The sequence below is a fragment of the Nothobranchius furzeri genome, chromosome 10 (assembly GCF_043380555.1).
Source record: "Nothobranchius furzeri strain GRZ-AD chromosome 10, NfurGRZ-RIMD1, whole genome shotgun sequence".
Lineage (NCBI taxonomy): Eukaryota > Metazoa > Chordata > Actinopteri > Cyprinodontiformes > Nothobranchiidae > Nothobranchius > Nothobranchius furzeri.
Genome location: NC_091750.1, coordinates 58,986,760 through 59,000,935, shown reverse-complemented (window position 1 = coordinate 59,000,935; position 14,176 = coordinate 58,986,760). Strand labels below are relative to the sequence as shown.

At 39.6% G+C, this 14,176-nt stretch overlaps 1 protein-coding gene across 11 annotated transcripts in view; it reads right to left on the bottom strand.

The window, feature by feature from the left end:
- The window catches only part of LOC107386829 (rap guanine nucleotide exchange factor 6), a 153,487-nt gene that overhangs the window by 87,830 nt on the left and 51,481 nt on the right, over nt 1-14,176 (bottom strand). For 7 of the 11 annotated variants that reach the window (XM_070555829.1, XM_070555835.1, XM_070555831.1 and 4 more), the window contains exon 1: nt 8,592-9,380. In XM_070555829.1, the coding sequence (XP_070411930.1) occupies nt 8,592-9,164 (573 nt within the window). In that variant the 5' untranslated portion in view covers nt 9,165-9,380. Of the gene's footprint in view, nt 1-8,591; nt 9,381-14,176 lie in introns of those variants that run through there. The other 4 variants (XM_070555838.1, XM_070555836.1, XM_070555839.1 and 1 more) reach the window with 1 other exon arrangement.

The window sequence follows — 14,176 nt, the reverse complement described above, 5'->3', positions numbered from 1 at the left end:
TCCTTCCCTTTCCAACTGGACTCTGCAGACAGCCTTCAGACGGGTTTGGGCCTTGAAGGCCTAAAAAGAAAAAAAACTGGTAGAAGACAAAGAGTAAAAACCACAACAAAACAGACGCTCTTGATCGACCCTTCACACTTGCAGTTGTGCTGTGAAGGTAGTAGGTAGTTTCATCATAATTTCAACGCAACCAAAAAGGAGCCTGATAAGCGGTGTCTGATGTGATGAACAGAATGGATAAACATCATCACGTGGAGTTAGAAACAACCCAGAGGGCCACGACCAGAGGAAGATAAATTGAAAGTAAACAAGAGGAGACAGAGACGAGTGCTCAGAAGAGACGACGGGAGGGAGATGCGTGGATGAAAGATTTAGACAAAAGGAGGAGGGGGAGGGGTTGGGGCCAGATGGATTTCACAAGGTGAAAGAAAGGCATGAAGCATTTTTTTGGGTTTTGCTGGAACTTATTTATATTATTGAGATCCTGTAAGGATTCAACAGCTCATCCTTCCAAATGCAATTCAAATCCAATCCAGAAGAAAGAAAGGGCAGCTAACAGGGAAGCCCAACTAAAATAAATAAATAAATAAATAACAAAGAAGTGAGGCGGGGGGATTCCCAGCAAGGCAAAGGCAGAAAATAGGCAGAGAGAAATACAGAGTACAAGATCAAGAAGGTTGACATCTTAGTGCTGATGATATAATCCCTAAAATTAGCAGCATCAACAGCCACAGACGTGGCCAGTGCCCTGTACTGTAGTCTGCATACAGTCATGCACACTGTTCCAGATTATTTTATCTTTTATACCAGCGGAGTATTGGCTAAGATGCAAATGCTTGGTAACTGAGTTTTGTTGAGTGTTCTGAGCCTTAGCAACAATATGAGGAAGTAAACAAGTCACTGATTGAAACATGAGGTTGATTCTGGTCAAGTTATGTGGTTAATGGTTTTTCCTCATGTTTGGTTTGTTATTGGTGACAGAGTACACTGAGAATAAAAATAACAACAAGTGTAAAGAAAGGTCATGGATTTAGTTTTACAGGATATGTTTCTATTTGGTTTTGAGTTGCTACAGGACGACGGCAGCTAATCAGAACATTTGTTTTAGAAAGTGAGCTTTGCTTTAGTTGCATTGTGCTTCTGGATCATTCATCACCGCACTTTAACACGTTAGTGCTCAGTGCTCGCTAAAGCCGTCATTAGTTGGTCTTGATAAGCCGAGCAAATTAAATGTATGTGATTTGTTGCTTGGAAGCACTATTAACCAGGGTTATATTAATTTCCCTCTCATCTACTAACCTTCCATCTTATTTTAGCCCCATGACCCATTTTTCTTACCTCATCCTCCCATTAACGCCCCCACCCCCCACACGACACTCTCACAACCTTCACCTTTGTGTCCCATCACTCCTTCCCTACAACTCCTCCTCCTCCTTCTGCTGCACACCCACAATGTTTACAACTGCGCATCGCAATCCATTCCTTACTTTAATATTTCCATGTCATCCTCTTCAAATCCTTGGTTTGTTATCATTCTGTCTGCACTAAATTGTAAAGTCATTTATCAGGTTTAAACACAAACTCTTTTCCTTTTTGATTTTAAAATTTTTTAAGATTTCCTGGCTAATGTTTCAATCCTCTTTCTCTTTCTGACTCTCATTCTGCTTTAGTTATTTTCTACAGCATTTATAACTTGTGTGTAGAGATGTAACAATATCTAAATCTCACAATACGCTACTGTTGCGATATGAACCTCACGATACGACATTCACTGAGAAATTGTGAGGAGGCTCACAATATTGTGGCTATGCTCACAATAATAAGAGACTCACAACACAAAATACTTAGACTGGTCATTGGTACATTTGTCATTTACTTTATTACCATTATGACATTTTGAATACCCTGAAATGCCATAAAGTGAAAAATTCAAGTAACAACTCATATATATTTATAAAAGAAATGGCAACACAGGTATGGAATTAACCACCAAAATAAAGGCATTAAACAGCCCATTCAAAAAATAAAATACCCAGGCATTAAAAATACCAGGCTGTGTGGGCTGCACGCACTCTCTTTGGTGAACTGGCCGATGGCGTGGAAGCAAAGGACCATGGTCTATGTAGTTTACTTTGCTATGCTTCTGTGGAGCAGACTGAAAAGTGTTATTTTTATCTCAAGACGTACTGTACAATATCGTGACGAGACCACAAGGATATTGTGGCCATTTTACTTAGGTGATATCGTGATATTGCCAGTATTGTTACAGCCCTACTTTTGTGTTAGTAACACTATGGGTTTGTATTGGCAATAATTTCGCAATATGATAGATATCGCTAGCCTGGCAAGCCAGACTAAATAAATGTATTATTTAGTCTGGCCACGCTCCATTGACGGCTCTCAGTTGTGGGGCGGGTTCTACCGTTGTCTTTCAAATGATCTCCGCATTCCACTGGACAATGAATGTGACATACTCTTGTTTCACTCTGTTGCATCATCCCACCCACCAGGCATATAGAGTGCCCTGATTGGCCCACAAAGCGGATAAAGCTCTGTGATTTGTTCACTAAGCAGATAGAGCACTATGATTGGCCACCATTATGGACCAATCACAGCTCTTTATGTGTTTGAAACCCCTCTAGAGAGCTGTGATTGGCTAGCCAGAGTCCTGGTAGGAGCTGCAGAGGTTCCAATGGAGCATGCCTAGACCATTCTTTGCAAAGCAAGAATTTGGTCTAGTTCACTAGGCTAAGATATCGCAACACAGGGGAGACATTACGATATACATCACGTAGGGCTGGGCGATATGGCCTATAATCAATATCACGATATATTGAGGATTTCACCTCGATATCGACAAATGGACGATAACGACAGGTAGGCGAAGAAACAAAAGTTGTCCACTAGATGGGGCTGTCGCATTTATACATGACTCAAGGAGGTACAGCTTCTTAAAGGGACATGAACGTTGCCAACCTACACAAATCTTTTTATTTTTTTATTATCAAGTTTACTGACATGGGAAAATTATCGATGAGTCAGAAATTTCGATAAAGATACATTTTTGATTTATTGCCCAGCCCATCACGATACAGGGGAGACGATGCGATAAATATCACAACACAGTGGAGACATTTCGATATACATCACGATATAGACGAGACGATATATATCACAATACAAGGGAGACAATGAGATATATTATGATACAAAAAGCCAGACAGTATTAACAATATTTAATACTGAATTTCATTGGAAAATTCAGGCCAGACGCTTCTACGACACATCGTGTGTTATTGCAAGATTTAATTGTTCCATAAAGAAAAACAATAAACATTTTAATGTAAATTCTAAATTAAAAAATCTTTATACTTTGCTTTAAATATTCTGTATCATAACACAAAATACTGCGATATTTTAGTGCATTGATAATTTCTTACATTCCAGACTGATACCCTGTTATCAGTTCTCATTGTTCCTGACTCTCCATTTCTCCTTGCAGCCCTTTTTATTCCTGTAGTGGCAGAACTAGTTAGAGGACCCCGAGGGCCAAGCTGATCCCAGGAAGAGCTCAGAAAAAGACTGTGTGCAATAATGCAGCAGGCAGCTCTGAAACACAAGCAGGCTGGAATATTTTAGCTCTGCAAAAGGACTGAAGCAAGAGAAAAACACACTAAATTAAAAATAAATACAACAAAAACCTAAATAAAGCACCACACACCTTGTTTGGAGCAACTACCCTCTCACTGATTAAAATGACAGTGATGGCATAAAGGAATGTTGAGAACTTCATTATTAGATGACGCTCAGCAAAACGGACAGTCTAGCTTGATTGGTAAAGCTAAATTTTCTCCAAAAAAGTTTCTCAAACAATTTCTTATCAGCCGTTTCGATTCAGGAATCACAGGAGTTGAACAGCTGAGCGGGATAATGATTTTGGCTAATTTAAGTAGAGTTACCCAATTATTTTAAATTAGCCACAGAGTTCTTATCACCCCTCATTTGTGGGGGAAAAAGATGTAGGGTAAATGTTCCACATTAGGTTGACGCCACGGTGACAAAGCACGCCTATGAGTCATATGATATATTTACCAACTGCACAAATGCAATCTTTGATTTAACCTGATTGTAAACAGTGACATCAGGGTAATTCAAGTAGGGCTACAGCATGACGAGCACAAGAACATCAAAACGAGTAAAAGGATAGCACCAAATGCTGTCACTGTGATAAAGTCATCACCAATTTATTTATGGTAAAAAAAAAGAAAAGAAACAAAATAATGAAGCAAAGACATTAAAAAATAGTGTTTATTTTCCCGAGTTTAGCTGTAAGGTTTGGGTTAGCCTTAATCATAATCCAAGGGGATTATGGCTGAGAATTCTCACCCCCTATAGCACTTAGTTGGTTTTTGGGCAAGAACTTCCATCAAATCATTTGGAAAAATCATTGCTACAAATCACATGTAAGGCATTTATAACACAAGACGTATCCCCCCTCTGCCTGTTGGGTACGTTTGTTTAGGAACAACCATAGTGTCAGAATTAGATCCGTTTCATATCTGTGACTATTTTAAACATTTCAAAAGTCTAAATGTTCAAGAGAATTTCGATTTAATACGGCCAGATTTCCAGCTGCCACTAACATTCAGCTTTACTTTGATTAACAATCTTTGATTCTCACTGGTGGCTCATGCTTCTCTGGTAATCCACTGTGATGTTAATGTCAAGGATAAGACCTCTTTTGTTTTGCATTTTGACTCAGGAAGTTAGCAAACCACAGCTGTTGCATGAGACGCGTGCGTTTCCTGTGACAAGATATGTTTCAAACTCAAGAAGCATGTTAGGAACCAGTTGCAGTGACTTCTAGGTCAAAGGGTTTCACAGAGAAATAGATCAACTTAAAACTCGAAAAGGGACAACTATTTGAAGATCAGTTATAAGTGTGCAAACATTTAGCATATTTCTTCAATATTCAGATGGCTGATCATGTTTTGGACAAAAAAATGTCAATTTAATAAACTAGGGATTTAGAGTAGGATGAACCAATGCAACATTGGCCTTTGCTGAACTTGAGCTATGTATGTCGCCCTATTCTGTGCAGATGGTTGAGCTTTTTCTGAATTATGGATCCAGAGGTGCTGGAGAGTAGCCTGATAGTAAAAGCCCTTAAGGCAAGTTTCCCCTGCAAGGCAAATGAGGTGATGGGTTCATCTATACATCTTCCTTGAATGAGAAAAACATGATAATACAGTGAGGAATCTGATGTCTACATTAAGTGACTGTCTCTATTTGTGCGTGTGTGTGTGTGTGTGTGTGTGTGTGTGTGTGGTATCATGGCTGTGTCATTAGTGAATCCCAGCAGTCATGTAGAGAACAAAAGTGCAGGATCCTCTGGGGATTCCAGTAAAGCCACTGAAGCTAGTTGGTGAAACTAGTCAGTGACTCAATGCAATCTGCTGAGTTCCTTGTATAGGAAACTTAAAGAGCAAGTCACCCCCTACCAGAGTCCAACTCAACTCCCACTTCATGTTTGGAAAATGCAACAAATGCTGTTTCCAGGCAGACCGAGAGGGCGGAGCCGCTAACAAATACACACACACACACAGGCCCACGACAGCATTGTGACATCATAATGTACCAGTTTACATCATAGCATACCTCTTAGCCAATAGCGGTGGCAGCTTTAAATTAAAAAACACTGCAGAGTTTTTACCTGACAACGGCACAACACTGACAGTTTTAGGCAGAATATTTAAATTTTAACTAAGATGCACTGAAGTGCCAAATTATTGACTACACATGTCTGCAGCACGATTAGACACTCGTTTATTTAGTTTATCAGCAAAAAAAGTTGAATTGGGGGTGACTTGCTCTTTAACTAAACTCCTTACACTCCAGAACAAGCCATTAAGAGACTGAGAGACATCAGACAATAGCACAGAGTAATGATAATGGATTACTGATGATATTATGGTTCAATTAGAACTCAAAACAACATCTTCTGGTCTACTGTTGGAACTGTTCTAATCTGTGTGTTTAAATCTCTTGCATGTCCATCAAGTATGGGGAACTGCTCAAACTCCATTATACACACAAAAAATTCTAACTAAATATTATTTCTAAAGGAATTCAAGTGGCTGTATTCATTGTTGTCGCTTGCAATTTCTAGTTTTTTTTTTTCAAAACCCAAAGGAGAATGGAAGCAGAAAGTGCTGAAACCTCAACTAAACTTACATTTCTTTCTCATGGGTGGATGTTTATAGATGTGGTTCAAATTCAAGGAAAATTATTCAAACAGAATCCAGCAGAAGTTACCAAAACCAGGCTCTGTAAAATGTGACCGTCATAAATAAAAATACATTTCCCTCGACTGGTTGGGCAGTTTGCTGTAGTTCACGGTGCTCTGTCTGCCCTGTCCCTATCTACCACCCACAGTGACAGCAGACAGTGAAAACATCAAAACGACCTGCTTTCCTCAACGCCGCTTTCGGAACAACAGGTGTCTGAACCAAGGGTGAATTATCTGTTCAGTTATCAACACACACACACACAGCCACACACCAACACACATTGTTGTCTTGTTAAACTTGAGAACATCATTCATTGACCTCCATTCATTTTAGTGTCTGCATACCTAACCCTATCCTAACCCAACCTTTCCACCAGATGTGTGAGCGGCGTGTAACGTAACAGACGTATATCACCCGCGAGCTCCCTTCCCATTGGGAGCATTTCAGATGTTAAACAGGAGCAAAAGAATTACACGCAGCTGGGTCCAAAACTTAAGAAATCATGGGACAATTGCAAGACCATGCGTGATTTCAGAAGTTCACGTGCTAAGCAAAGAGACAGGCGGCAGGATGTATAGAGGTTTTCTGTTCTGTTTCAGCTGCGGAGGTTTTACAGGAAATGAATATTTTTTTAATAGTTAAGCAACTGGATATCTGCATGTGACTTTTATTTTTTAACCCTAACCCTATTCTGATCTAAACTTGATGTGTTCTGGAAACATCTAGAACGTCTATCTAAAAGGAGTCTCAGAGCATTGGCAACCCCTCCCCACGCTTCTGGGACGCGTCCAAAACAGGAAGCTTAGCGACTGTTAGAAAGGCACCATCCACTGTAACAGCGGCTATTAGCTGGGAAGTACATTTCACTGATGTTCGCAACGCTTACACGTCCGGTGAAAAAGGATGGGTAATCCTAACTAAACATTAATTCACACCAGCCATAAAAGTTGGTCTTCACGTGTATTTATATCCATGCCAACACTCACCAGACCTGTCAATGAAAAGATCCTGATACATTTAGAATTTTTTTTGTAGAGTCAGAAGGACGGATGTAAGCAGAGCTTTATTGTTTACAGCTTCCTACCTTGTTGACATTATTTTGAGGGTTAAAACACCACCAAACATAGAAAACACGCAGCAGAAGAGGAGAGACGGGAAACAGTCAACACAGGAAACAGGCAAACACTGTGTCTGAACATATGAAACTGAAAAGAGCATGGGCCAACAGATCGTGATGTGCAAAAACAAGTCAAGAGTCCAACTCGTGCCACAGCACAATAATCACTTGTGACAGTCATGTTATTTTACGCGTGTTTTAAGCTCCTCCTGCTTTCCAGTTTGGCTCACATTTAATCCCAAAGCCTCTTACTAATTGTCTTTGTTTTCAGGACATTTGTGTTCATTTAGCTTTATTTGCAGCTCCAGCTCATCACCGCGGATCCGCTTTTACACATTAAAATGCAGCCGCGGACCAGAATGTGGTGGGATTTGGTGTCGCTGAAGGCTCGAAATGTAATTTTAAAAAGTGGAACAATCACCAAGAGACTGCAGAGGCAGGTAGGGTCGACAGAGGACACTTTTAAGCCCTCCATTAAGCCCCTTTGCAACGCCCCAGGGAGCTTTGTGGGAGCGGGGAAAAGTGTGAGTTGCAAAATGCAGCTGTTTCTGTGTGAATGCATTTGTGTGTGTGTGTGTGTGTGTGTGTGTGTGTGTGTGTGTGTGTGTGTGTGTGTGTGTGTGTGTGTGTGCACGCGCTCCAGTGTGTGTTTGTGGCAAAGTGTGTCTTCTGATGATTAGCTGAAACTGTAACTGACACAATGTTGGCCCTGGTGATCCTATCAGAGGGAAGGAAACTCAGCATAGCATCAGGGACATGCTGTACACAGCTTGGGTATCTTTCTTATGCAGGAATTGCTAAAGAAGTACCCAACTGTTGGTATCAGTCGGCCTTCAGAGGAACCTTGACAATGAACAGAATTCCATACTTATTATACCAAGCATTAGTGGCCTGATAATGGTGACAATCACAAGAAAACCTCAGCATCATCGCTGCAGTAAACAGTCAACAAGTATTCTCTGTTTTGAAAACCAATCTTTTGTATCCTTTAAGTAAACGCAAACCTTAAATGAGATGAATATCTGCACTCATTTAAAGCTCTACTAGCATTAAAATATAAAGAAAAAACTCAGAAACGGCCAAGAAGAAAATGAAATTTCAGTCAGATTCAGTTTTTTGAATGTATCAAAGATCTACTGTTAGAAGGTCTAACTTGTAGTATGTGGTAGTATGTCTATTCTTACCGTGCTGTAGCCAGCGGGTTCTTGTCCATCTGTGATAAGTACCCGCTCTCCTTTGGGGTTTACCCTCCTAAACCGCCGTCTGGAACGCCTTTCGGACCTCTCTCTCAGCAGGAAGCTGTCGTCCCCCTCGCTGCCGTTTTCCACCTGCAATACACAGTCGAAACTCTCCTCAGAACGGAAAGGTCTTTTGGTTTTGCACCCGCAAACCTCCGGAACGGGGAGACAGCTGTATGACCGGTCCACACAGTTTGAGACTTGAGAGCACGGCTCAGAGCAGCTGCGCTTCAGTAGTTCAGATTTTTGGATCACAGGAACCACATCTAGATTTGTAAAACCCAGGTCCTGTTTGTCATTTTCTGATTTCTGATTCCCACAATCCACGTTTTGGGTCTCAGCTCCTGTTGGACTCTGATGATCTGGACTGCTATCCTTGATTGCATTCCCTTCCTTTATACGTGGCTCTTCTTTGCATCCCGGAGCTTCTGGGATGTGGTTCTGCTCTTCAGCTGGCTCCTGGTTGAACATCCAGTTCTTCCAGAGCGCAGAGAGCCGGTGCCAACGGAGCACACTCATCCGGACTCACGGGCGGGATCAGAAAAGCATAAAAGCAGGAAATACCACAAGGGTGATGGTACAAAACAATGAGAAAACACTTCTATACAGGCGATGACTGAAAATGTATGCTCTGGATGTTTTAAAAGAAGTATCCAGAGGGATCCCCCGACATTACATCCTGATGAGAAATAATCCAGAATTACAGAAAAGTTCCTTAAAAGTGATCCGTCTGTTTCTGGTACGAACTTGGCAGGAAAAGTCAGACCGAAGAGTTCAAGGCAGAGTTCAGCTGCTCAACATGAGGTATACTGACAGACTTGCCTTGTATCGCTGTCTGACACACACACACACACACACACACACACACACACACACTGAGCATACGTTCAACCCACAGCTTCCTCCAGGAAGCCGTAAATACACAAATATCCTCAGCAGCCAGAAAAAAGGCGGCTCGGAGCACAGATTCCTGCCGTACAATCCATTCCCTGCAGACTTTTTGTGCTGGTTGGTTGTTGAAGGAAGTTTTTGTTTTCTCCTCCATTACATAACAAGTTAATAACTCGATTATGTCATTAGGAACAAAACTGTTTGCAGCAAAAAAGTTACTAAACCAACAGCTTAGATGTTTCATAACACTTTATGTTTTACGTATTCGTTTTTAACACATACTCCATTTGATTTTACATTTAGTTTTTAATTTTTCTGTATTGTTATCAAACGGCACAAAGAAAGTTCTAAGAGCGGATCGTTATTAGATAGACAAATTTTATCATTTAGAATTATCCTTTTGAATTAGTCAATACATGTAATCCCAGTCAATTGTAATTTAAGTGGATTTGAATGAAAAATATTAAAGTTCAAAATGTAAATTTAAATTATTTAATTTAACTTAATTGTGTTTAAATTGGTCTAGTTTGCTGTTGGTGCCCAGAGATAACTTTTGTTAGGGATCCGATACCCAAGAAATGCATTAAGAAAAAGGGAGAACACACCAGAGTTGTCCTTTTGTTTTGTTTTTTATCATTAATGCATATCTTTCTTTCGGTATTTATGTAATTCTTTAGTTTATTTTCCATAAAACATCACTTATTTAGGAAGTACATTAATAAGAAACATGTTAACATTGAGAATAAATGTTAAATTAGCATTGCCGCTCATTTCAAATCGTTTACTCAGTGCGCGGCGGTTCTGAGCAACAAGAATGGCTCGGCAAATGACGGTCAGCAGCAGGGTGGGTCACTTCTATCTACAAAACACCTGCAGTTCTGCTGCATCTGTAAAGTTATTAAGTTGGCACATAAACACATGTTTGTAACATTTCTTTGCTGTTTGTTTAATAAATACACCCATAATACTAACATTGTGTCTCTCTCGAGGCGGCAGCTATGCTCTGTGATAGCCAACAGCTACATGTTAAGGTATGAATATCCAGGCTACCTTAAATTGTGGGACTGTACGGCGCTGTTGTCTGTGACACAAAGAATACTGATGTACAAGAACTTGTTGAATTTAAAACTAAGTCACTGTTTATCTGTGTTAAAATCCCTTTTTGAGGATGAATTTAAAAAGTAATGTTTTATATGCTTAAATCTGATGTTTCCCACCAGATTTCGATCAGCTCAAAATCACAAGATCGGACCCGATTTACGATCACGTGATCGGATCGGAGCATCCCTAACTTTTGTTATGAATTGATGCTACATTTAGTACATGAAGTAAATCTAGCAGAATTAGAGCTACTGCTTCTAATCTTATTTCAACAAATTTGCTTGGTGCCATTTTTGCCATGAACGCCAGTTGACTGCCAACAGTTTGTTTAAAATTGTGGTTCTGGTATGCCAATGAAGTCCAAAATGCCCAAATGTCCAAAGTGCGGCCCCTAACCCAATCCCAGTAGGCTGCTGATAACATTAAACACTTTTTAACATATTACTGTCACACCTTGTTCTGTCTCCCCGTCCTGTTCAGTCATGTGTCCCTGTTAATTGCTCCCACCTGCCTCTCGTTTTCCAATCATCCAAGCTCCCAGCCCTCATGTATTTTAACCCTCTCAGTTCTGTGTGTTTTGTCAGTTCATTGTGTCGTTGTCCTGCGTATCTCATTAAAACCCTTTGAATGTTCTGGTCATTCTGCCTGCCTGCCTGCTTCCCCTGTATTGGGATGCTCACCCCTGCTCCACTCACCGGCACACCGTGACAACGATGTTCAGAGTTTTACTAATATAAATCCTATTTTGAGCAGAACATTTCTAAAAGCACCATAAAATGGCTTTTGAATTTTGCATTTACAACAAAAATAAAACTTTGATGCAATAAAGGCTTCCTAATGTGCTTTGCTAGTCTGCGAAACATTTAAATGTCAGGCAGAATTGTGTTTTCTGCAACCCAACGTCTTCAGAATGTGTCAAACTTAAATCTAACGACAATAAAAACCATCCTAAGGAAGTTAGTCAGATTAAGGGCAGCGTTATTGGAAATTAATACAAAGCAAAGTAAGAAAAAAACATTTAAATCCTGCATAAGTATTGCATTAATTGTGAAGTGTCAGCATGTTTTAGTTTTAACCTCAACCTTCGTCTTTGCGCGCACAGAAGAAAACTGTTAAAAATGTTTTACATTTGAGCTCCATTGTTTTTTTTTTTCAGTACTTCCACATGTTTTGTTTTGCACACCTTACATATTCCTTCTCTGCTCGTTTTTCTTTAAATCTCTTATTTTTACAAGTATTTGTTAACATTATGTGAAACGTTTGAGGGTATTCTTCATCATCATCCCTTTAGCTCAAAATAAAACCTTTGTTAGATTAGTTCAAGTGCATGTCTGATAATAAACTTCAGTTCTTTGATTTTGCTCCCTTAAGCTGACAATGTGATAGAGGCACTCAGTGCTGGAGATTAAGCTTCTGTCACAATGAATTTACACCATAAACAAGTTCTTTGTTAGGAACTGTGGCATATTGCCTCCTTAGGTCAGTCATGTGCATTCATACGCCTCCTACGTAAGGACTCATGATGGGGTCACTGTGTTGTGTTAAACCACCGGGAGTTACGACAAATTTGCTAATCGATAAGAAGAAAGAGAGAAACAAGATCAAAGATTTTCTGTCACTGCTAAAATGGGACTCAGTAACAGCTAGAAGTAAAACAAACCACAACAAAAACACTATTTGAGAGTTTTGCTACATTACACACCAGCTCCGACGCTGTGTGATTTAGGAACAATGTTTTTGGAAACAACTGAGTGAGGAGCGTTTCTATACGTCACTAAATAACAGCTGTAAAAGGGTGCGTGATTGTATCGACGTGTCTCCCTTCACAAGAAAAAATGTCATCTTGTTTTTAATGAGCCTCGTGAGACAGATGTCCTGAAGGTTAGCAGACAAGAAACTGTGGAGGTTAAATTGTGACATGCTTTAATGTTTACTCTAGTTTTTGTTCCATTTAGATATAAGCCCCATCTACTCTGTGGCTGCCAGAAAATGGACCAAATTTCCTGTTTTCTCCACATTTACAGAAACGTGGGTGAATTACTTCACGTAGGCTCATCTGTCTGTTTACATTCCTCTCCCATCTGATAGTTGTCTAGTCAGCGTGCGTCACCTAGCCTTTTATATATATTGTTTCATATTCCCATCTTGAATTCTTTCCCATCCGTTCCCAACATGTCCACATAGAAACAATGTAAGCCTGTGAATGTTGCTCCTGTCCATCCTGTGACCAGAGTCTTGAAACAGCCACGGATCACATTCCCTCAGCTATTCCCATGGCCCCAATTTGCTGATTGGCTGCAGTACAGCATGACTAGACCACAGTTCTCCTGCGTATAACTACACCCATGCTCGTGTGCATTTGACATGCATTGTTCCATCTTAGCATTTTGTCTAATATGGTCTCTTGTTTTTAATCAGAATCAGAAGGGTTTTATTGCCATAGGTGTGAGAAATTGCATTAGGAAATTACAAAACAATGCTCACAGAAATGAACTGTTGAAGAAGTCCTTCACATCTATTTGAACACATTTGCAGTGGTCTACAGTAGGAATGAATGCCTTGTAAGTTGGGTAAAAAAGCTCCAGTGCAATTGTTTCAGCACAGAGGATTCAGCCAGAGGAGAAAGTAGCTTCAGATTGCAGGGGGTCCCCACAATTTGGTCTATGCTAAGGTTGAGAGGTTACCAACAATACATCAGTGAAAATTACTTTAATAAAATCCCAATAACACACCCAATAGCATAATCAAAACTGAATGTCTTCACAAAGTTTAAAGATTAAAGTGACTATGTGTATTTTCCCTGGCAATACGGAGCAGTACACACCTAAATCATTGAAAGCAACCAGTATTTTTGTGTTCTAGTCAGACCTTACCAACGGATGGCCATTAGGGTCAAGAATCCCTAGGAGCAAAATGACAAGCACATCAAAGACTCCCTTTCATCACTGGCAACAAGTGAAGGGGTAAATTTGTAAAACAAAAACATTTATAAATGGAGAAAGTTTCATAACTGTTTATTACAAATCAGTAAATACATTTTGTCCACACGGGATCCTGTAGACATGGCATCTAATATTTAGAAGATATTCGATTTTGTGATGATAAATGCAATAATAAGTTTCTAAGATCTTCATTAAGGAATCTTTTTTATCCAAATTTACTTAGACGTAATTACATATTAAAAGATTTCCAAAGGGAAGAAATTGAACAAATAAGAAGTGATTATATCACCTTCGCTATCGCTCCTAAATGGAAAGAAGTCCAATTTAAAATTTTGAATAAAATTTACCCAACAAATAGACTCCTTGGGGATAGATTCAATATAGAAGCTGGTAATTGTGTATTTTGTGAAACAGAAGAGGAGGACTTAGACCATCAATTTTTTTTTTTTTTTTGCAATTTTATACAAATATTTTGGTTAGATTTTCATGCCTGGCTTTGTTCTAGTGGGATTCAAATTGCCCCATTTACCTTAAATATGATAATGTTTGGAGTGTTTTTGAAAGAAAAGAAAGTTAATTATGGTGTTAATGTGTTAT